The sequence below is a fragment of the Cavia porcellus genome, unplaced genomic scaffold (assembly GCF_034190915.1).
Source record: "Cavia porcellus strain 051 isolate PalLab524CR breed Dunkin Hartley unplaced genomic scaffold, mCavPor4.1 scaffold_14, whole genome shotgun sequence".
In the NCBI taxonomy this organism is placed as follows: Eukaryota; Metazoa; Chordata; class Mammalia; order Rodentia; family Caviidae; genus Cavia; species Cavia porcellus.
The window spans coordinates 46,064,763-46,089,576 of NW_026947497.1; the positions used below are offsets into that span (position 1 = coordinate 46,064,763).

Below are 24,814 nucleotides of genomic sequence, written 5' to 3' on the forward strand. Positions count from 1 at the left end.
TCTGTACCATGAGAGACGATCAGACAGAAGCTGCTGCATGTCAGCTACAGGAAAGATTGGCAGTCAGCCAGGCCTGTAATCCCAGCACTCGGAAGGCTGAGGCAGGAGGATTGGTGCAAGTTTGAGACCAGAATGTGCTAAAGAATGAGCTCAAAGCCAGCCTCAACTGCAGAGCCAGACCCTGTCTCAAAAAGACAAAAAAAAAAAAGAAAGAAAAAGGGCTGGCAGTCTAGCCTGTGTGGGATTCATAATTCATAAATGCAAATATTCTGTTTATAGTTTAACTACTTTGAATTTCATGTTTATGAATGTTACTGTAATAGGTGCTAAGCTAGAAATGTCTGACTAGGAGGGAGTGAAGTACAGTGACTGCTCTGAAGGAAGCCACTGCCAAATAATAGTGTTCAAATTTGTCTGTAAGTTAGCATAAAATTCATGTTGGGCATTCTCTTCATTTTAGACATACCCAAATATGCAGGGACGAGGGGATATAATAGTAATAGTAATAATAATAATAAAGTGCATGAGCATATGCAAAATTATGCCTCTGTTGAAAATCACTGCAGGAGTTTATAGTTAACCAAAGTACAAGTTGGGAGTATCTTTGTGACTATATCTTTGTGACTTTGTGTGTGTGTGTGTGTGTGTGTGTGTGTGTGTGTGTGTGTATTCGTGTGTGTTTATATATTATATAGAATAAACTAGCATTTATTTTACAACATGGGTTGAACTGAAGGTCATTATTGGAGGAGGCCAACCACAGAAAGGTGTGCACCACACGATTTCACTCATGCACAGGGTCAGGCTGATCCCATAAAAGTGGAGAGTGAGATGTGGAATGGGGATGACAGCATGAGTAGAGGGAGACTGAAGGGGAAGGTGGGGGGAGGGGCTTATCAGTGGATGCCAAGATACTTAACGGCAGCCTAGGAGGAGGCATTTGTGTGCCCTTTTTGGAATGCAGAGTAGATATGTATTGCAACATCAAATGCTACCCTATTAATATGTATGATTTTTATTTTTATTTATTGATGAAATAAAAATAAATAAAATTTCTATTATTGATCTGTTTTAAGCCTGTTTTTCATAGTTCACACGTCAGATTCTTCTTACGAGTAGAAACAATAGCCCCATTTGCTGAGAGCCCAGTAGCTGCTGGCATTGCATGAGATTTTATGTATATCTTTAAAAATTCCATTTAATGTTAGAATTACCCTGCTGTCAGCTGAAACTTTTTTCCCGTTTTACCGATGAGGCAGCTGAAACTTGGAAGGGCTAACAGCTACTAAGGAAAACAGCTATGATTTTGAACCCAAGTGAAAATTTGCAAATGAGTAAATTTAAGAAACTAAGAAAAAAATTTTTTTATAATTTTATAAAGCTAAAGAAATTGGGTAAGATTTTAAAAACAAGAAACAAAGAAGTTAAGAATTTATTATGTTGGGATTATAGTTTGAATTCTTTGTTGCATGCCACCTCAACCAATTTCTGATATTTAAGAAAAATACTCAAGTATTTGCCTTTTTTGGTGTAACACAAAAGTCTAAAGAAGCAAACTGTGTACAGATTTTGCATTTAATGCGCATTGATTAGTGGAGGAAATAAATAAATGCAGAATAACAATGCCTTTAAAGCTATAGATTAGTAGTTGGGGCAGTTCGGAGGAGTGTCAGTCCGGAAGTTGTGATTGCAGTGTTAACTGAGCCTTGGGCATGGGTAGACTTGGAGCCTGTGAGTGGGGCTCGCTGAGCAAAGGCACAGAGCAGACAAGCTGAACCTTGTATGAGGAAGTTTGACTTCCTGGGCCGCCTGAGGAAGCATAATGAATGGAAAGAAGAAAGTCCAGGTCCAGGAAACTGGGAGTTGGCTTTTATCATACGTACGTGTTGGGGACAGAGGCAGCTGTGTCGAAGACTCGTGTAGTTTTACAACGTACAATAGCGTTTACTGCTTTGAACATTGTAAGGGGCAAAGAGTGCAGAGAGAGCTGGTTTCCCTGGATTGGTCAAGGAAGGCCCTCCCGGGGAGCTAGTGTAAAGCGAAATGCTGTGGGAGAGTCATCTTTCCGCACAGAGGAACCCGCAAAAGAGAGCAGCAACAGCAGGAGGACTTGAGGGTCAGCTTAGAGGGCAGGGGGCGCGGCAGGGCGGAGTCCGCGGAAGGCGAACTGCAGCCTAGACCGAGACCAGCACGGCATTAGGAGCCAGGTGCTCAGCAGGAGGCGAGAAGGCTGGAAAAGGTTTGAAATGCAGTGTTCGGGTAGCAGTAGATGAAAATAGACAAGTTTGGTGCTGATAGTAATAAAGATATTAAAAACACTTAAATATAAAAAAGGCAAAATAGTAAACAAGTTAACCGAATACTTATCATCCAGGTTCAACAGTTACCTAAATTTACTGCCCTTGTTCTATTCTGCATTTGTAGTAGGCTTGAGTCATCTGCTTATTAAAACCGTAAAACTGCCAGGATACAAAGGGGGAGGGCTAAAATGACACTTAGCCCTGTCCTTTTGTTTGTTTGTTTGGTAGGTTGGTTTTTTGAGACAGGGTCTTGCTATGCTGTTCAGGCTGGCCTTAAACACACTGTGTAACCGGGGCTGACCTTGAGCTCACAGCAATTCTCCTGTTTCAGCCTCCAGAGTGCTGGTTTATTTGGCAATCCTGTCTTGATCATGGTCTGTTATGCAAAGGTATAGGGTGGCCGTAGTATCAGGTACAGATTGTAGTTGTGCTAATAAATACAGGACAAGTTTTCCTGAAAGCTTGGGGCCAGAAGTGTTTTAGATTTCAGAATTTTTTGGATTTTGGAATATTTACATAAGGAAGTCTCTTGGGGTTGGGACCTAAACTAAACACAAAATTCATTTATATTTCATATATACCTTACATAACTGGCCAGAAAGTAATTCTATACAATTTTAGTGTATCTGTGCTTTGACTATAATTCAGACATAGTATCAGCCATAGAACTCTCCATTTGTTTTGTTGCTGTTTTGGTTTTTTGGGGTTTTTTTTTGTTTTTGTTTTTGTTTTTTGTCTTTTTCCTTTTTATCAGTACCAGGGATAGAATTCGTGACTGCCTGCTTGCAAGGCAGGTGCTTATGCCGCTGAACTAAATCCCCAGCCCCTGTTTGTTTTTTTGAGACAGGGTCTTCCTATGCAGTTCAGGCTGGCCTTGAACTTACTTTGTAGCACATGCTGGCCTTGAACTCCCAGCCATACTCCTATCTCAGCCTCCCAAGTGCTGTGATTGATTACCGGTGTGTGCTGCCACCCCTAGCTTTCTGTTGTGGATTTATGACAGCATTCAGAAAGTTTCAGGCTTTTGATCATTTTTTTTAATTTAAAAAAAAGGAAACAAAAAAATACATGGAGATAAAAAGGGTAGAAATAATACAAAATTACAGAAAAATAAACAGTAAGAAATTGCTAGTTGATAAGTTACATATTGTCATCTTAGAAATAGCTGTTAAGGTTACAAAATTAAAGTATGTAAAATGACATTCAAAAAGTGACACTGCAAACAGTTCTCAATGATCAAACAAAAACTCAGTAATATGGTTATCAGTCCTACACACTTGTTTTGTATCTCAAAGAGGGTAAGATTAAACATATCAAAACAGAACAAAACAGTTAAAACAATTTAAAGAAAAGAAATACAGATTTCAAAGCAAGTCCACTGGAGATCTTCACTGTTTATCTAATTGTCTGTAGTTTCTTACAAATAGTTGTCCCCATCTTCACGCACATTAAATACATATTGCATATTATAGAACCAATCAATTTTGAGCAGTTTTGATTGTGGAGTTTTATAAAGACCTCTGCTGGTACTGATGGGTCTTCTCTAGTGTTTGCCCTGTTCATCTGCAACTGAAGTTAATTGCAACATCCTCATGTCTTGCATGACTTTCACTCTTGATTGTCACAATAGCTGTATATCATAAGTGAGCTTAGTAATTTCATTGTATGAGAAGGAAAATGAAAGTTACAGAGTTAAAGTGACTTCTAAAGTTTAAAAAAAATAGAGCTGGAGCTTACATCTGTTTCTTTCTGATACTTGCTAATTCCCCTGAAATTTCATGGCATAGGACTTATTTACCTAATACTTTTCACCCATGTTGAAATAACACTTTGCTATAATTACATTAAGCACTTTTTAAAAGGTCATACCTTTTTATAAAACTGAAGGCAATTTCATAGGCTGTTTGAATTACAAGTTTAATAGAATTGCTCTGTCTTTTTGTAGGCAAACAAAAATCTAAATAATTTCATCCAACACAGAAGGCATTTGTAGCTTTTTCCTAGAATAAAATATGGTCTCTGTTCAGTTGTCTGAAAATATACTAACTAGAACAATTGGAGTGGAATATTTGCAGCTTTCCTTCTCTTTCATTCTGTTTACTTTCTTTATTGCTCTTTATCTACAGTTGACTGAAATTAAAAATTTAGCCTTTTAAATTGGAAGAAAATGTAATAAGTAGCAGGACAAAATAATCTGCTAAACACATGACCCACTGGTCATGTGAGCATCGGAAGCATTTCGTAGCACTTTGAATTGCAATTTTCAATATCCCTTTTGTTTTTAATGTGGCAGATGTAAGAAACTGGGAAAACTTTAAGCTTGTTATTATACCACTTTAATTTTGTTTGCTCAGAGGTAAAGAACAGTTTTAAATACATATTTTAGAAAATACAGTGCTATGATAGTTAACTGATATGTCAATTTGAGTAAGAAACCAGTTGGGATCAGTATAGTTCTCGGTGTGGCTGAAGGGATTCACTGAAGGCAGAAGACCCACCCTGGATGTGAGTGACACCAGCCAGTAGGCCTGTAGCCTGAGTGGAATAAAAGGGAAGTGAAGAAGGAAGGCTGCTTCTGTTCCTTCAGAGGAGCTCCAGGCTTCACCTCGGAAGGCATCTCCTGGCTTCCAGCAGGGACCCCCTCAGCCTTCCTGCTCAGACCCTTTGCCTCCTGATAAGACTCGCACAGGACACTGCAGTGGGCTCCAGGGCTTTGACTGGATCCTTTGGGTCCCCAGCACGCAGGTGGCCCTTTTGCACTCTCCCACACTGACTCTGCAGGTGGCTGCTTCTAACCCATCTTGTATATCTGTGTAGCTTGCATTAAACCTATTTTTGTAGTAAATTCTGACTGCTGCAGATTTTGGTACCAGAGTGGCTGTAGAGAAAGAATTGTAAAGATAAGATTCTTTAATGGCTTTAGTGGTTCTTAGAGTTGCCTAATTTGATGAGAACTGAAGATGCCGTGATTTCTCTTCTGATATGTAGGGAGCACTTTAGGTCCTTGGTATGAACTGTTACAATGCACTGTAGATCCTTTCAGTTATTCTAATTCACCACTTGTGAGATGTAAGGAATTTGTCAAGTTCATATATAATACTTCGGAGTATTTTTACAGAGTGGGAAATATAATGCTTCTGCCTGGTTCTGGACAAGCCGGTGAATGAAGCACAACAGTGAGCTCAAAACACCCGTTGGACAGCTAGGCTTCTAACTGTGAGGCAGATTAATAGAGGAGAATAAGGGGCTCAAAGATTCAGACACCGGGCTCCAGACACACATAAAGAATGTGGGAGTTTCTAAGTATCCTAAAAGAATCTCCTCTTGTTTAGCCAAGATGGCAGGAACCCAGACACAGGCTCTCCTACTTCAGTTGGCTGAAACACAGTGTAAGTTTGATGCTCAGCCTTGAAGGGCATCTGAAATAAAGGTAAAGGCACTGATCAGAGAAGAGTGGGATCCCATAAACTAGGGTGGAAGTGTTTGGGTGCATCTTGACAAGGCTGAGGTTTTGAGCACCTAGACTCTTGAGATTATTTTGCTAGAGGAAGGGATTTCCCCGCCCCCAGCCCTGTAGTGCTGGCCTCTCCTGCTCCACCTGAGGAAGCTTAATGCTGACTCCTAGCATCCACCCTCACACCCACTTTCCACCTCCAGGTATGTAACCAGGCTCCCATCACAGCAGGCTCCTCAGGGTGAGGTGCACAGTGTGACTCATGATGTCTGCTCTACTCCCAAAGAACTTCTTGAGGATTCTAAGTCTTATCAGCCGAGGTCCAATGAGCAGTGTGGGGGTGGATTTTATGGGTGTGGGCTAACAGTGGCAAAAACATACACCTGGATCAGGCTGAGTTTGTCCAATATGGGCTCATTAGCGGACACTCTGAATTTAATGCTATAGCTTATAAAGTGAAAAGTTTACTTGACTGGTTGGGTCTAGGGTGACCCACTGTGAATGAGTTGGAGATGCCTGATGTTCCATGTTTACTGTTTTTGACGGTATCCCGAGGCTTAGGGAAATGAGAATGCTGGAGTGGATTTGTCCTATTAAACCTAACTCAGTACACAGGGGTGATCCAGCAAATGTACCCTTCACCAACACCTCGAGAAATGGTTCATGCGGGGAGCATTGAAGAGCTCTGTTACTGCTCTTCTCTGTATGCCAGACCTTACAGTTACTTAATGGGGAAGCTTAAGGGCAGCAGCTTTAACTGGATCTCAGAACAATTTCAGATGTGCCCACTGTGAGTTGGATGTCAAGGGTCAAGTGGCAGCACTTCGTTGCCAAGGACAAGATCTACGTGCTCCTTATAATGAACACAGAAGCAGAGCAATGATCAGAGTGTTCTCACAATTGACTGATTAGCCATGGTGGCCCCAAAAGTGAATAGATAGGAAACTGACACATTTTTTTACTGCATTTATGTAAGCAAAAAAACTTAAGGGTAAGTGAACAGACCTACTTCAATTCGTAGTAACAGGGAGCCATGGCCCTTCACTCAATTCCTGAGGTTTAGCCAGTTTACAGACCCAGAATCTCTTGAATGAAGGGGAGGTTGGTTCCCTTTGAGGAGCGATATTGGTGCATCACCAAAAATTTATATGGCTCCTTCCCCAAGGAGACCTAAGGCGGCTCTTGTCTTACTTTGGGGGAAGGGAAATGATCAGATACTTGGGGGACTGCTGGACACTGGTTCTGAACTAACACTGCTTCCAGAGGACCCAAATTGTCATTGTGGCCCTCCATTAAGAGTGGGGCCTATGGATGTTAAGTGGTCAGTGGAGTGTCAGCAAAGGTCCAACTCTCATTGGGCCCATTAGGTCTTTAATTTCATGCTGTAGTCATTTCCCCTGTTCCAGAATGCATAATTGGGATGGAAATCTTCACACGGTTACTTGACCTGTAGCGTGAAGGCTATTATGGTTAGAAAAACCAAATGGGAGCCATTAGAGTTGCCTTACCTGGTAAAATAGTATACTGAAAATATCACATCCCCAGAGGGATTGCGGAGATTTGTGCTACTATCAAAGACTTGAAGCATGCAGGGGTGGTGGTTCCCACCATACCTACATTTAATTCTTCCATTTGGCCTGTGTAGAAGATGGGTGGGTCTTAGTGAATGATGGTAAATTACTGTAAACTGAATCAGATGATGGCTCTGATCGTAGCTGCTGTACCAGATGTGGTTTCCTTGTTTGAGCAGATTAACGCATCTCCTGGGATTTGAACTGCAGCTCTTAATTGGACAAATGTGGTCTTCTCCATACCTAGCCATAAAACCCATCAAAAACAGTTTCACAAGATCAGCACCATAGCTCTGCTGAGCCTGAGAGTTATATTGACTTCTAGCCCTGGGTCACAGCAAAGTTTTCAGGGATCTTGATCACCTTTTTCTCCCTCAAGATATTGTACTGTTCCATTATGTTGATATTATGCTGAGTGGATCAATGACCAAGAGGTAATGACCATTCTAGATTTGTTAGGAAAACATTTACTAGCTAGAGGATAGTAAATAAATCCAACTAAAATTCAAGGTCCTTCAATCTCAGTGAAATTTTCTGTCATGTGGCATGTAGAGATACCTCTTCTTCATCTTTGTCTTTGTCTTCTTCATCTTCATCTTCTTCGTTGTCATCATCTTCTCCTTTTTTTAACACAGGATTGAACTCAGGACCTTTTGCTTGCCAGGCAGGTGCTGTGAGATATACCTTCTAAGGTAAAAGATAAGTTGGTGCATCTGGTTTCCCCTGCAACCAAAAAAGAGGCACAATGCCTAGTGAGCCTGTTTGGATTTCCACTGGGCCTGGCAAATCCAGTGGTGCTTGAAGTGTCCGTGGCAGGTAGAGATACTACTTAGAGTCTCTGGCAGGTACTTTTAGGTGAAATGCAGTGGAGGCCTTTAGGATTTTGGAGCACAGGTCTGCCATCTACAGACTACTCACCCTATGAAAAACAGCTCTTGGCTCGGGATTTAGCTCAGCAGCGCAGGCACCTGCTTGGCAAGTGCAAGGTGGTAAGTTTGATCCCTGGCACCAAAAAGAAAAAAAGAAAAATAATTCTGAACCTGCTCTTGGGCCTTGGTGGAAACTGAACACTTGACCATGGGATACCTTTTACCTGTGACCTGAGTTGCCCATTATGAGCTGGGTACTATCTGATATCCTTGAGTCATAAAGTTGGATGTGCATAGCAACGGTCCATCGTGAAGTGGAAATGGTGCATATATGATTGAAACCCTATAGCAGGTCCAGAGGGTGCAAGGAAGTTATGTGAAGAAGTTGCCCAGATACCTATGGTTGCTAAGACTGCTGTATTGCCTTCTGCCTCAGAATGCACCTGTGACCTCATGGGGCGATTTCATGATTAGCTGTCAGAAGAAAGGAAGGCTGAGGCCTGGTTTGTGGATGATTCTGCATGTTATGCAGGAACCACCTGCATGCATAAGGGTCATCCCAAAAGGTCAGTGGAAAAAGAAATCTTCACAGTGGGGAGAACTTTGGGTGGTTGGAAGTGCATTCTGCATGGAAGGAAAAATGGCCAGATGTGCAACTGTTGCCAGTGGTCTGACTGGATGATCAGAAACTTGGAAGGAACATGATTGGAAAATTGGTGACAGACATATTTGTGGAAGAGATTTGTGGGTAGATCTCTCCATATGGGCAGGGGATGTAAAAATATTTCTGTTCCATGTAAATGCTTACCAAAAAGCAACCTCAGCAGAAGGTGATTTTAACAGTCAAGCTGAAAGATGACGTGTTCTGTGGGTAGTGGCCAACCTCTTTTTGAGCCATCCCTGTCATTCCCCAATGGGCTTATGAACAAAGTGGCCATGGTGTCAGGGATTCAGGTTACACACGGGCTCAGCAACATGAATTCCTACTTATCAAGACTGATCTGACTACAGCCACAGCTGAATGTACCATATGCCGGCAACAGAGACCAGCACTGAGTCCCTGAGATGGCACCATTCTGGCAGGTGATTATCCTGGACTGCTTCCACCATGGAAAGGACAATGCTTTCTCCTAACTGGGGCAAACATATATTTTGGATGTGAATTTACCTTCCCTGCACGTCATACTGCTGTCAAAACTACCATCTGTGGACTTCTGGAATGCCTTGTCCACCATCATGGGATTCCAGACAGCATGACGTCTTACCAAGGAGCACATTTGTGGCCAAAGAAGTGAGGCAGTGGGCTCGTGCTCATGGATTCACTGGTCTTACCGTGTTCCCACCATCCAGAGTGCCTGACAGAAAGATGGGATGGCCTTTTGAAGACAGTTATAGTGCCAGCTAGGAGGCAGTAGCTTGAGGGCTGGGGTAAGATTCTTCAAATGCTGCATATGCTTTGACTCAGCATCCACGTATGGCTCTATGTCTCCCATAGCCAAGGTTCCTGGGGGTAGAGGTAGGAATGATACCACTCAGCATACCCACTGTGATCCACTAGCAGAATTCTTTTTTTTTTTTTTTTAATATCGGTACCAGGGATCGAACTCACGACTGCCTGCTCGCAAGGCAGGCACTTACGCCGCTGAGCTAAATCCCCAGCCCCACACTAGCAGAATTTTTGATTCATGTTCCCAGGTTGTTATGCTCTGCTGGCTTAGAAGTCTTAGTTCTGGAGGAGGAAAGGCTTCTACCAGACTGAAGCACAACTGTGCTACCATTGAACTGGAAACTAACACACACACACTGGCCATTTCGGTCTCCTCAAGCCTCGTAGTAAACAAGCTAAAGTGGGAGTCACAGTGTTGTCAGGGGAGAGTGACAGAGACTATAAAGGGAACCTGGACTATTATTCTAGTATGGACAAAAGGAAGACGATGTGGAATACACAGTAGCCCTTAGGGTGCCACCTAGCGTTCCCATCCCTGCCATGAGGGCCAGTGAGAAACTGCAGCCACCAATCCAAGCGAGGTGACAAATAGCCCAGAGCCTCCAAAAATGAAGGGAGGATGAAGACTGCTGAGGTGCCTGCCAAAGGCCCTGGGAATACACAATGGACAGTAGAAGGACCTAAATACCAGCTGTGATTCATGCTCAGTTACGGAAAGAAGGATTATAATTTTAATAGGTCGCTCTTAAAATGCTTCCAGTATAACACATTGATAGACTTACTATTGGCTGGTTAAATACTGTTCAAATTCATGTTAGAATGTTCAGTTTGCTGAGTGTGGTGACCACACCTACAATTGTAGCACTCCAAAGGCTGAGGCAGGAGGATTGCCATAAGTTCCAAGCCAGCCTGGTGACCCTATCTGAAAAACAAAGAAAGAAACGGAAGAAGGGGGGGAGATGAGCTTATAAAATGTTAGGCATAAGCATCATCCAGAGAAAACTTGCCTTCTAGTCTGGGAGGGAGCTCATGTGTTTCTGTTTGTGTGCAGTATAGTTGTAACATAAAGACTTAATTATGAACTTCTGTGTGTGTGTCAGGAGACTGTGATTTAAGGAAATGTGTCTGGTTGTCAAGTTGACAAGAGGTGGATTAGTTAAGGATTGTGTCACCTTGAGTAAGAAAAGCCCAGCTGAAGTGGATAGTGTAGTTCTGGGTGTGGCTGAAGGGATTCACTGAAGGCAGAAGACCCACCCTGGATGTGAGTGACACCAGCCAGTAGACTGATAGCCTGAGTGGAATAAAAGGGAAGTGAAGAAGGAAGGCTGCTTCTGTTCCTTCAGAGGAGCTCCAGGCTTCACCTCGGAAGGCATCTCCTGGCTTCCAGCAGGGACCCCCTCAGCCTTCCTGCTCAGACCCTTTGCCTCCTGATAAAGACTCATGCAGGACACTGCAGTGGGCTCCAGGACTTTAACTGGATTTTTTGAGTCCCCAGCACGCAGGTGGCCTTTTGCACTCTCCCACACCTGACTCTGCAAGTGGCTGTTGTAAACCCACTTTGTACATTCTTGTATATCTGCAGAGCTTGCATTAAACCTATTTCTCTAGTAAGCACTGACTGATACAAATGCCTTATATAGTCCCACAAAGTAAATTCTATCTGAATGTCTGTGTGTGTATTCAATATGTATACTGTGTTGTTTAAGCTGCTAAGTCTTTTGTAACTCAATATGACAGCAAGACAGCTATATGGTCTTGCTGATGAGAGCCTATGGATGTATTTCAGACACCTCTGGGAGCAGCAGTGTAATGCAGAGGTTAACTCAAGCCAGATGGTCAGATTTGAATTCCAGTGCATCACTTGCTAGCTGTGTATCATCAAGCAAATTTCCTAAAATTATTAATGATGATATTAGGCCGGACAGAGTTTATGCAGTTACGGGAGATAATACATACAAAATAAGTAGAATTAAATAAGTTCATGTGTGAAAAACAGAACAGTGCATGATGCATGATAACTGATTGTTAGCTCTTACTGGTAGCTTTGTTTGCAAAAGGATGCATTGTTTAATTTTTAAAAATTCCTTATCTAGGCCTGAATCTACTCACCTGTAAAACTGGAGGAATCATGTTTATGCTACATGGCAATTGTGAGAGTTGAATAATTTGTGTAATGTTCCCTTACAGTCCCTAGTAAGTGCTCAGTAGAGGTCAGTTTTCTTAGTGATTACTGTTAGTTGTAGAGTAGCGAACCATGGAGCTGTCAAACAAGTTTCATAGCACTTGATATTCTGAAAAGGTGCTAGATTGTTTCAAAATTAGCATCTGATAATCAAAATTATTTAGGAAGGTACTGAAAGACTTTGTTAACTTTACCTTTTGATTGTAAGTGTGGTGTCAGACTCTTATGCTGCAGGCCAGAGAAAGCAGCTCTAACTCATTTACTCAGAAAATGTTCCAGCTGGTTTGGGAAAGCAGAACCAAGAACCTTTGCTGCCGTGGCTTAGAACCAGACACAGCAGCTGGCACAGCCAGCACCTCTAGCCCTGGTGAATGGATGCTTCAGTAGTCCAGTGACTTCAGTTTACCTAGGAGTTTCTTCTTGGTATAATTATTGCTGTTAAGTTCCTTGATGTCCTTTTTGCTTCTTAATCCCAGTTTCTGATATACTTTTTTTCCCAACCCCTAAATTTTTTTTTTTTTAAAGGAGAAAAGGTTTATTGTGGCTCTCTCTTTGTAGAGATTTCAGTCCATAGTCAACTGGCTGCAAGACAGGGCAGCATGGTAGAGGAGCATGACAGGAGAAACCGCTCATGACATGGTAGTGAGAAGCAAAAGGCTATCAAGATGGAGAAAAGGAGACAGACCCTGACAGACCACAACTATCTCCTCCAATTAGGCTTCACCTTCCAAGTCACATTTAGCTATAAACCTATCAGTGACCAATCCACCGATAAGTATCATACTCACATGCTCTGATCACCTCCTAGAACCACATCTATGCATGTGTGAGGCTTTAAGGGGACAACTAGATATAAACCATCATATTCTAGCTCCTGATCCCCAAAAGACTCATACCTATCCGTTTATGCAAAATACATTTAGTCCATCTCTAAGAGTTTGCCAAAGTCCAGGGCCTCTTAGATTTAAGGAAAAAACTTAAGCTGTGAGCCCCTATAAAAATGAAAAGAGAGTTAAATACTGCTGACACACAAGGGCCTCAAGGTATACATACATTTCCCTTCCAAAAAGGAGACATGGCAAATAGAAAGGACTGAGATCAAAGCCAGACTGAAACCCACCAGGGCAAACATTACATCTTCTCCTTTCATGTCCAGCACATGGAACAAATTTTGGTGAGTATGAACTTCAAAAGTCTTGAGCAACCCTGCCCCTAGAGCAGGGCAGCTGGTTGTAGTCCTCATGCCTTCTCTCTCGGACTGTCTTCCCTCAATCCTTGCAGCTTTCCTCAGAGGTTCCTCATTCCTGGGTTTTCCAGTATGTGAGGTCTCCTCTGCACTTACAGCTTCACTCTTTTTTTTTTGTCTTTTTGAGACAAGGTCTGTCTATGCAGTTCAGGCTGGCCTTGAGCTCACTTTGTAGCCCAGGCTGGTCTTGAACTTGTAACGATCCTCCTGCCTCAGCCTCCCAAGTGCTAGGATTACAGGTGTGAGCAACCATGCCCACCTTGTTACAGTTTCACTCTTAACAACTTCAGGGGCACACTGCCCAACCTCCCAGGGCTTCTTCTGAACTCTGGGTGGAAGCCTTCCTGACCCTGCAACTCTTGCATTCTACTTGTGTCTAAAGCCAAGCACCATGTAGGTTACAACATGGTCTGCTGTCAGCTGGAGCCAGGCTTCCTCTGTCACATCTGTTGAGCTCTCTGAGTGCCTGGGTAGCTGGGCACCAAAACCTCAGTCTCAAAGAACAAATTCCCGAGGTGACCCACCATTCTAGGGCATGGTACCTTGGGGCTCTCTTAAAGTCTCATTTTCCTGATTTTTGAGCCTTTGAATGGTGGACCTTACTGGTCTTTCACATTCCCTCAAGACATTTTCCCTTTGTCCTATGATGAAATAATTGGCTTCTTTTTAATGCTAATTTTTTCGAGAAGGAAGCTCTGCTGTGCTCTACCTTTGCAGTTCCCAACAGTACAAGAGATTCCTTTCCTTTGAAACTCAAACCTTTTAAAATCACTCAATAGTACATTTTGTGCTTAATTCTCCTGTAGAGCTGGCTGAAGGCCCCCAACGGTGGCAGCTCCTGCCCCAACATTAGACTACCTTGAAATTTCATTTGCCAAATTAATTAGTTCCCTGTCTTTAACCTCATTCTTCCTCAGTCTCTGAGGATAGGAACAAAATGCATATAAATTACCTATCAGAACACAACGCATGTGGCCTGGAGCCCACTGCCAGTGCAGTCCTTGTTTTCACCTGCAGCTTCCTCTGCCAGGTCTTTACCAACTGCATTCTTATCAGCCTTCTGGTCTTCTGAACTCTAAGCAGAGTCTTCTGTCAAGCTTAGCTGACCACATTCTAGGGCTCTTTGTCCTGCAGGCATCTCCAAACCTCTTTCCACAAGCCAGTTCCCAAAGCTTCTGAACCATATGGTCAGCTGGCTCTAACACAGCAGAAGTATAACCTGCTAGATGTCAAATGTGCTGAGTTCATGTTCCCTGAATATCACAGACTGCATTCCAGGGAACAAAGGAAGTTAAGGGTAGGAAAACTTTATTAAGGGAAAGCTCCTGAGAGACCGAAAGGGTCCTGAAAGGTGCTGTCGTTGAGGCTGTTTGCCAGGGATAATTTATACAACAAAACCACAACATGGGTACAGAGTGGCTCAAACTACAATCAGCCTTTAGGAATTACAAGTGTAGCTGGTTAGCTAATATTGATCCAACAGGGAAATGAGTCACAAAGCAAGGGTCTATCAATGAGCAAAGAAATTCTTGGGAGGGGAGTAGGTCCAGGTGTTCTGGTCAACCACATATGTGTCTGGCGCCCCCCTTGGCTCACTGGACCCCAGGTAGTGCTAATTACAATATTATTGCAAGTTGCCTTTTTGTTGCTAGGGAGGCATGCCGGCCTTGCTGTAGTTTCTCCATCCTGGGGCCTGGCTCTCTTCACATTTATCTCCAGCTATAATTCTAATGTCTGTATTTTCTTGTGCTGACTCCTTAAGGGCTCAGTCCCTGTCTGACAGTATATTAATTTCTCTCCAGCTTAGCCATCTATAATAGCATCATAGCAACCACCCCCACATCTCTTGTACCAAAGTCTATCTTAGTTACTTTCTCATTGCTGAGACACAATACCCTATACCCACAACTTGAAGGAAGAGGAATTTATTTTGGCTCACAGTTTATAGAAGTTTCAGTCCATAGTTGGCTGGCTCCAAAGCAGGTTGGCATGGCAAAGAACAAAGCTAGTTTCTGATATTCTAAGTCTGCGGCAAATGCCTTTGCCTGGCAAAGCTAGGTGATATGCCAGCACTCCACATAGCACTTGCTGTATGCCACAACAGTGCTGTGATATAAATACTGTTGTACACTATGGAACAAGAGCTTAGGAACTTGCTTAAGATTTACACTAAGAGGGCCAAAGATTTAGCTCAGCAGTGTAAGTACCTGCCTGGTAAGTGGTGAGGTTGTGAGTTCAATCCCTGGTACCAAAAAAAAAAAAAAAGATTTACACTAAGGAAGTAGAGGAGTCACAAATGGCACCCAAGCATTCTGGCTCCAGACACTTGTCAGTTATTTTCATCTTTAAATAATATGAGACAGGTTGGGAAGAAAAAGTCAGCTTCAAAGACTTATGCAGTTACTGGAAAAACCAAGAAGCCAGAGCCAAGAAAAGCAAGATCATTAAAATTGGTCCCATCGAGACAAGGGAGCAATTTGCCCTGCCCTAAACTTCAATTAGGAATTTTTCCAGTTGATAAGGAGCAAGTTCCAGGTGTTAAGGAGCAGATGCATGCATACAGTAGTCACTAGAACAACTTCTATAATAGCACCTTTATTTTATTAGTGTAGCAGAAATCACACCCTCAGGCAGAGACTCAGGACGCTAATGAGATGTGTCCATGAAGAGGTGTGACGGAAAAGAGCACAGGTGCTGTGAAGACTGCCTCTGCTTGCAGTGACCTAAAGAGGCGAGCTCTCACTTTGCGTGGTGGCACATACCTGTAATCCCAGCACTCTGGGATGCTGAGGTGGGAGGATTGCAAGTTTGAGCCTTGCCTGAGTAACACAGCAGCTTGGTAGAGCACTTTCTCAAAATAAAGAATGTTAAAGGAAGACAAACAAAAAAAGGTCTGTGGATCTTTCTCAGCCTGAGTCCAGTGCTGAGTGAGTGACCTCCAGACTTGTGGAGTTGGTCTGTGGATATATTTGGGGGTTAGAGATGATAAAATTAAGATTTACCTTTTTTCAAAATAAATCAACAGTTCATTGAAATAAAATTTGCATATGTTGAAATGCATCTTTTTTTAAATGTACCGCCCAAGGAAATTTGACAGATGTATGAGTTTGGAAGACCACAGAAACAGTCACAATGCAGTAGATTTCCCTCACTCTGAAGTTTTTTGTGTCCTTTTGCAATTAGCCTTGCCCTTCACTACCCTTCTTGCAGGTGGCCACTCTGTACTGTATATTTTGGAATGCTAGATAAACGTAACCATAAGTTATATATTCTTCTGTGACTGGCTGTTTGGACTCAGCATAGTTTTTGAGGTCACTAGGAGTGGTAGCAAGTTTCAGTGTTCATTCCTTTCTATGGTGAGGAATATTCCATTGTACGGATATACCACAATTTATTATTCAATAAGCTGTCAGCAGACATTTATTCCTCCTGGTTTTGGGCTCTTATGAGTAAGACTGCTCTGAATACTTATATACAAGTCAGGATATTTGCTTTGTCTTTGGTGTTTGCTTAGATGTAGAATGGATAAATGGTATGGTCAGTTGTACATTAACTTGTATAAAAAGTTGCTGAACAGTTTTCCAAAGTGAGGCACTTTTAGCATTCCCTCCAGCAATCTGTTAAAATTCCAGTTGGGCTTCACTTAACACTTGGTGTCTTAATTTGCATTTCCTTGATAGCTAGGGATATTGCATATCTTTTCACTTACTTGCCATTTATAGTTTTATTTTGCAGTGTCTTCAAACTTTGACCACTTTATATTTGAGTTGTTTTCTTACTGAACTGCATGAGGTATTTATATGTTTTGAGTACCAGTCATTTGTTATTCATATATGTATATAATATATATATATATATATATATATATGTTTTCCCTCCAGTCTATAACTTACCTTTCTGTTTTTTAATGATGTTTTTTGGAAGTTTTTGGTTTTGATGAAATGAGTTGCCAGTGTTTTTGTTTTTATTGTTTTTGTTTTTTATGTCCAAGAACCTGACTCAGTCCTCTTCTACCCTTAATCTCCGCAGTTCTGCTTATTGTCCTCACCGCTCGGATTAAGTCCATGTGTTTTGCAGCAGTGCTTTACTTCTATTTCATTGCTTTGTGGTATTCCACTGTATGACAATGTCACAGTTTAATTGGTGGACATTTATTTCAGTTGTTTCCAGTTTTTGGCTGTTATAAATAAAACATTTCTTAATATTTATGTAATATTTGTCTTTTGAGGGACATATGGAATTGCTTATGGGCATATATTTAATCTATTTAATAATACAGCTGCATTAGATTCCAGAGCGATTTTGACTAGCTTTTACTTGGAATGAGTACAGTTTTGTCATACATTTGATAAGACTTGGTTTTGTCGGTGTTAGTTTTTGGTCATTCTAATGCATGTGTAGTGTGTCTGGTTTGTGGTTTTATTCTGCATGAGAATTTGAACCGAACTATTCTGTAGATCCTTCCCAATGCTAAAATTTTCTGTTTGTATGAGTGACAGAGGTTATGATTGAAGATGCAGCAAATAACCCAAGACCTTGAATAATAGCAGGTGTTCTTGGGTTTTTATGTGTGTGTGTGTGTGTGTGTGTGTGTGTGTGTGTGTGTGTGTGTGTATATAAATATATATATGACAGATACTAACCTGTAGGGCTGATTTTGCTGTACTACCTTTTTGACTTGTTTGGGACATGCTTACAGTAGTAGTTCTTGCTGCACATTGGAAACACTTCATTAACTTACAAAAGTAGTTGAAAACCTTACCAGCCATTCATATAGGGGCTTACTGGGACCTGCCACTAAATAATCACCACTATGGAGTGGTTAAAATCTCCCCAGGCAGTTTTGAAACTTAAGGAGGTTGAGAATCATTGACACATATGAATGAAACATTCCACTCCCACTAGAGGCTTTGTCTGCCCTTGGGGGAATGAACCACCACTATAAAGTCTTTATTAAGTGTGTGCCATGTTAACTTATACCCAACTCTGATCTGTTGAAGAGACTCAGAAACTGATTCTTAGCTTGTATAACATGTACATGTATAGCATACTAATTTTCTAGGTCAGTTCCACACTCATATTTTTGATTTTACATACCTCTTCATTGTAGAACTAATTCAGTGTTCAAAGCATCTTCATCCACTAATGAATTGAGACAGTTACCCGCTATGAAAATAAGTGTAATTTTCCTATAGCACATAAAACATTGTAATCAGAGTATCTGATGCACTCTGATCTGATCTGTATATGTGACTGGATTTAGAGTATACTTGGAATTAACAGTATGAAAGAAAAGACATTATTTGATTGTTGCCTTGTAAAATAAAAAGTGAATAGTATGTTCAACATTTTTATCCTCTCTGAACAAGTAACATAATTTAGAATGTGATATCCAGGGGCTGGGGATTTAGCTCAGCAGCATAAGCGCCTGCCTTGCAAGCAGGCAGTTGTGAGTTCGATCCCTGGTACCCATAAAAACGAAAAAGACAAAAAAAAAAAAAATGAGGAAAAAAAAGAATGTCATATCCATGTATTGGGTTTTAAGAGATTTCTCGCAGAAATTTAGGTATACAGTGAGTGCCTAATATTTATATTCTAACAGTGAAATAACTCAGTAGTACCTGCAGCTGGCTTATATTGATTAATCAGTAAAAGCTGATGGTTACACTTTCAAGAATTTGTAAGCCAGCTTTTAAACATTTCTGAATAACCTAAATTATATATATATATATATATATATATATATATATTTTAAACCCTAAGTTACAAACTCATGACTAAGTCCTGTATTAAAAACAAACAAGTTTCTGAATGTCTGTTACCTGTGCCGAGGTTGTCTCCATGTTAACTCGGTGTTAACTCGTTTGGTTAACTCTGTATCTTGGGTACCCCTGGTGCTGCATGCCCCTTCCTGTCTGTGGATTCAGTGAGATTGTGTGGGAAGCTTAAAACTGACCACAGTGAGAGTGTTGACACCACAAAAATAGACAAATACTAAGGCCAAGGCTGTTTGTTCGTTTGTTTGGAGAACCAGTTGTTAAGCACTTACTCGCACACTGGAAGTATCACTCTTTATTCAGTGAAAGTCTACTTGTGCTAAGGGCTTTGAGCACTTCTTTACTTCATTTAAGTATTTGAAACGTGTACATGTTTAATTTTATAGATGAGAATCATAAGATTAAGATCACAAAGCAGTTGCTGTATTATAGACCTGAGATTTTAACCCAAAGCTTATTCCAGAAAGCCCTTTATTACTGCACAGCATGGTCTTAGAGGAGTGAATGATTGAGCCCAGACCTAAGTTAGGGACAGTTTTCGTAGGTGCTAGAGACAGAAGAATATTTCAGAAGCTGAGAACAGTCACAGCACTATTCACGATGGCAAAGTATAGTTCATATTCAAGATTTAGTAGTAGAGGTTCTATAGAAAAGCAGAGCCCAAAGGGTGACTGGGCTTTGTGAAGGACCCCAGGTAGCCTGGACCGCAACACAGATGAGGTTCTGTTTTATCTGATTACACGGAGGGGTGGTTGTTGTCATTGTTCCCTGCTGATTTGAATGCTGGTTATTCCGTATTACAATTAACAGTGTTGCCAAAAGTAGGTCTAGATTGTTCGCTGGGAAAGAAAATGTGTGCCGAGAGTGATGGCTCGCCTTCTGGCCGATGGCTGTCCCTACTATGGCTGTTTCTACTGCAGTAAGCCGTCCACTTGAGTTGAGCGTGAGCTTTCCGAGGTGTGGACGCACCTCGCCGCACAAACGTCTCTAGATGGGAATGAAGCGAGGCCCCAGCTCCCGGTTCAGCAGGGTGCGCGCCGTGCGAGGTGGGGTCGGGAAGCAGGAGGAGCAGCGCGGGGATGCGGGGACCCCCAGGGGCGTGGAGCACAGTGCGCCATGCTTGTGTCCTGGCGGTGCGAGGCTCGCTTTGTTGGGCTTGGGAAGCAACAGTGCGACCTCGAGTGTCCTCTCTGCGCGGAACCGTTCCTGAGTCAGGGACTCACTGTACCTCCTTCCTGGCATCAAGCGACCTGGTTTATCGTTATACTTTCTTTTTCCGAACAGTTATTTCCTATTTAAAGTCATAAACCAGAGCAGCAGTCTCGCTGCTGTCATTTCTCCGCGTGAGTCTTTCAGCAGCGCCTCCACCTTTTGCTTTTCCGTGGGGTGCCTCCCTCAGGCCCCCCTGGCCACTGTGGCCCACACCCGGCAGAGCAGCTGCCGAGCAGCTCTAGACCGCCATCAGCCTGGCGCAGTAGGCCTGCGCTTTGAAACTGCTAACGTGGGGTGGGCTCGTGGACCCACAGACTGTCCTGGGCACCCCGAACCTGCCCAGGAGGGCGCGGCTGCCTGAGAGGAGGGGAGGGGAAGGGAGCACAGCGGAGGGCAGGGGAGGGCAGGGGTCGCACCCCCTTGTCAGACTCCTGGCCTTGCCGCTCCTCCCCACGGCCTGGCGTCCTGCAGGCCCTTTGCGCCACCGCCTCCTTTACTGGAATGCCCAAACAGCCTTAATTCAGATCTTCTTATCTGGACCGTGAAGTGTCCTCCCAAATAGATTTTCTATCTTCAGTCTTTTCTTTCTTGAATTTAACCTCTCACCAAACTGTTCCCTAAAATAAATTGATCAGGCACGTGTGCTTTCTCTTCTTCCAGTTTTTTACTTCGCTTGTTTTTTCTCCCTACGTTTCCTCTTTACCTACATTTGAATGTATTTGATTATTTGAATTCTTTTAGAATTCCATTTGCATTTTCCTGGTAATTTACCTAGTCTTTGTATTCATTTGTTTTTATATTTCACTTCTAATTTTATTAATTTCAACTCCTAAAATGTTGAAATCTGATTCCCTTTTGGGGTCTACTTCTTCTTTCCCACTGCTTATTCTTTGATGTAGTAGTTACAGATATTACATCTAGGTAAAATTTGAGCCTCAGAAGATACCTTTACAATATTTGTTTCCAGCAGTTATTTATGGTTTATCAAGAGGCTGAGAGGAGGCAAGAAGAAGTAGCATTTTGTTTACTCAAGTATTTATTTACCTTTTTAGTTCTTCATTCTTAAGATTTATATATTTCTTGTTTTATTTACCTTCAGTTTGAAGAATTTCCTTTAACATTACTTATAATGTAGATCTGGTGTTGCTGAATTCTCTTAGTTTTAACTGAAAATGTTTTTATTTTTATTTTTGAAGTATGTTTTTCTGAGTGTAGTGTGCTAAGGACACAGTTTTCTTTCATTACTTTCAAGTGGTCTGTTCTCTTCTGGCCTTTATAAATTCTGGGGAGATGTCAGCCATTAACTGGTCTCCCAGTTGGTTCCCTGGAATTAATACTTATTTTTCTTGTGCTGCTTTCCAAGTTAGCTCTTTATTTCTGGGTTTATATATGTATTTTAAATTTTTGAGGCAGTGTCTCACTATATAGTTCAGGCTGGCCTTGAGCTCACTTTTAGCCCAGGCTGGCTGGGAACTCGCAGTGATTCTCCTGCCTCAGCCTCCCAGTCCTGGGGTTACAGGCGTGTGCCGCCGTACCCTGCTGTTTTTGATCAACACCACATAAAGATGTTGTGGTCAGTGACGGTGGTCTCATCAGATTGTGTCACATGCTCACATACCAGTTTTGGTTTCTGTAAGCATACTCCATTGTGCCGAAAGGACAAAACTGCCTGGCTCATTTCTCAGATGCTACTCCGTGGCTGAGAGCAGGCAGCTATGGGGCACACTGTTGAGAGTTTAGGTGTCTGTGTACATGCATGTGGAACACTGTAGCATCTTTAGTGATTAAAAAGCCAGAGGAAAGGAAAGAAGGTTAGTGGTTTTCTGTGAGAAGTGAAATAAACTGCTTAGTTTATTTACTTGGAAATTTTTAAAGTAGTAAGAAATACTTTTTATAATCCTTTAACTATGTGAGATTCTCATTCGTAGTCAAATTTTTAAAAGAATCATGATTGGGAAGTTTTTTAACAACTATTACTGGTGTTCTGTTATTTAATCTCAGAGAAATTTGCATTTTCTTTAGTTATAAAGTTAACAAATATGTTTTTAAATATTATTTTAGGACTCAAGTATAAAACGTGATTCTCCTAATACAGAGGTTTAATTTTTTTTTTTTTAAATGCTGGGTAAACTGTTCCATTAGGCAGATGTTCACTTAAAAGCCCATTAACTACAACAGGAAAAACAGAGCTGCGGTAGATGTGTTAATAGCCAGGCCTGGCTTTCTGTAGTGTATTCCTTCCAGCGGTAAGCAGTGCTCTGTCATAACAGAGGGAAGGATAGCACCCATTGATACCTACAACAAAGAGTTTGTTTTTGATAGATAAATTTAGATTGACTGTAGTGAAAACATCTAGTGGCATTTCTTTTTTGGTATTACCAACATGTTTGTTATGGAAGTATTAGTTAAATTGCATTTCTAAACTGGTGGCTAGGAAATATTAACTGGGGGTGAAGGCTCTTTTGACCATGTGCCTTTTATGATTTGGTACTAGTGTGGATTCTCTCTCTCTCTTTTTTAAGTAGTCTACCATGGCTCAGGAGTCTCCCAAAAGTTCAGCAGCAGAAATTCCAGTGACTAGTAATGGAGAAGTTGATGACACTCACGAACATGGCTTTAACAAGGTAAGAACATTTTTCTTTCTATTAATGCAAAGAATCACAAAAAGCCTTTAAATGTTGAGAGAAAAGTAATAGACAAAATTTAATATAGGAATATTTTCTTTTTTAATTTTTTGACACAGGGTCTCACTGTGTACTCAGGCTGGCCCCTGCCTCAGCCTCCCCAGCAAGCAGGAGATTGCAGAGGTGTGCTACTAAAGCCCAGCTTTCTTAAAGAGGTTTCTTGCGGGAATCTGATGCTACTGCATAGGGATGGCAGAGTAGGTCATGATGGTTGTGTCAAGGTTAAGTTAGACCATGTACTTTTTTTGTTATCTCATGAGTAGACTAGAATAAGAGTGTGTCTGATGATTTGGGCATATAACTTTATAAAACTAAATTTTATTTATATTAGATATAGATCATCCTTTTTAAAAATTGTCACTGTCTAATCTCTTTCCTATGTGTCCATAATTCCTGAGTAGCTGCTCCTGGTTTTGCTGTTTGCTTTTTAAAGTGTCTTACTTCACTCAGGGCAGAAACTTGGGTGCTTTTTAAGGCTGGGGATTGAACATGCCAGATGCACAGAGTCTACCAATGAGTCGCACCTGTACCCTGGCCCAGGACTTTTTTTTATCTTATGCTGAGTTGAAATTTAAATTTAATGTATTTTAATGAGGACACCATGGATGTGGAGATAATTTGGGTTCAGATTTCTACTATGCTATTTCTAGCAAAATAATCTTCAGCTAGTGTTTATTTGATCTCTTCAAGTTTTTGTTTCAGTAATAAGAATCTTACTGTCATGAGGATATTAATATTAAATAAGTAATATTCCTGAGAGAGTCTTATAAATGATAGTTATTATTTCTGGAGATATTTACATTAAATGTCCTGTTCCGTGACATTTGGTATAACTTCATAACATGAAAATGTAGTTTTCATATTATTGAAAAAGTATTATTGAAAGATTCTTAAAATTATTGATAGACTCCTTGCCTCATGTGTTTAAAAATAAAGTCCTTTAGAGTAACAGAAGCGTTGTCTTAATTCAGGCTTTCTCTATCTCAGCACTGTTGGTGTGTGAGGTGGGTCATTCTTTGTTGTGGAGATTGGGTCAGGCATTGTAGGCTGCTTAGCTATCCCTGGCCTGTTCCACCCTCCAGGTGTGGAAAGGAAAAGTGTCTTCAGATGTTGCTAAGAGTAGCCCAGGGTAGGCAGAAGCTCACTTCTGATTGAAGTTTTAGAATAATCAGTTTAATTGGTATTAGAAAAATCGATTTAATTTCTTTTTTTTTTTTTTTTGTCTCAACAGTCTCTTGAAAAGAACTAATGTGTCTTCAAGCTTGAAGTTTATGTCTTAGTCTGTTTCCTGTTGCTACAACAGAATACCTGAGTCTTGGATAATATATAAAGAAAAGAGGTTTATTCACAATTCTGAAGGCAGGGAAGTTCCAGGTCAGGCAGCTACATCTGGCAAGGGCCTCCTGGGACATCAGAATTTGGATGGATGGAATCCTGGGTGGGAATGCTTACATGAGGGCAGGTACGTGTGGAGGAGAAGGAGAGACAGGGAGAGTGGAGAGTGGGGTGCTTTGCAGTAACTGTATGAGAGACCTGATTCAGCCACCCGAGAAACACTTCCCAACACTGCTACCTTAGCAACCAGATTTCCATGAGTTTTGCCAGGGACAGCCCACATCCAAGCTACTGTGTTTTGTTTTGCTTTAATGTACATGTTCTTTAATGTGAGTTTGAGTACCTGTGGCCAAAAACAGAGTGATTCCTAGGAGATTCTTAAATTCTGAGCACACAGAACATTTTTACTTCAGGTTTTAGTTTAAGGCACACCTACACAATAAGGAAACAAATTATCATCATTAGCCTTTACCAGTTACTATATGAATTTCTATTTGTGTTTTCATTAACAAAGATTGTAGTCCCATTTGGGATTTTACTCTGTACTGATATGTGTTATGTACCAGGCAAGGCACTGGGCGTATAGCCACGGGCAAGAGTGCCTGCCGTCAAGGAGCCAGCATACTGAGTGGCAGTCAGCTGAAGACCGAGGGCCTCTACCAAGAAAGGTGGTGCACACAGAGTATCAGGGCCCGCGGTGTAGCTTAGTGATAGCACACATTCTGTTTCTCTCCCAG

General features: G+C 41.5%; 1 protein-coding gene across 10 annotated transcripts in view; it reads left to right on the forward strand.

Moving 5' to 3' along the window:
* Nucleotides 1-24,814, forward strand: part of Arfip1 (ADP ribosylation factor interacting protein 1) — a 103,565-nt gene that overhangs the window by 22,280 nt on the left and 56,471 nt on the right. For 4 of the 10 annotated variants that reach the window (XM_013160355.3, XM_063260853.1, XM_013160352.3 and 1 more), the window contains one exon: nucleotides 22,584-22,682. In XM_013160355.3, coding sequence (XP_013015809.1) covers nucleotides 22,584-22,682 — 99 coding nt within the window. Of the gene's footprint in view, nucleotides 1-22,580; nucleotides 22,683-22,801; nucleotides 22,866-23,973; nucleotides 24,205-24,814 lie in introns of those variants that run through there. The other 6 variants (XM_013160356.3, XM_063260856.1, XM_063260855.1 and 3 more) reach the window with 4 other exon arrangements.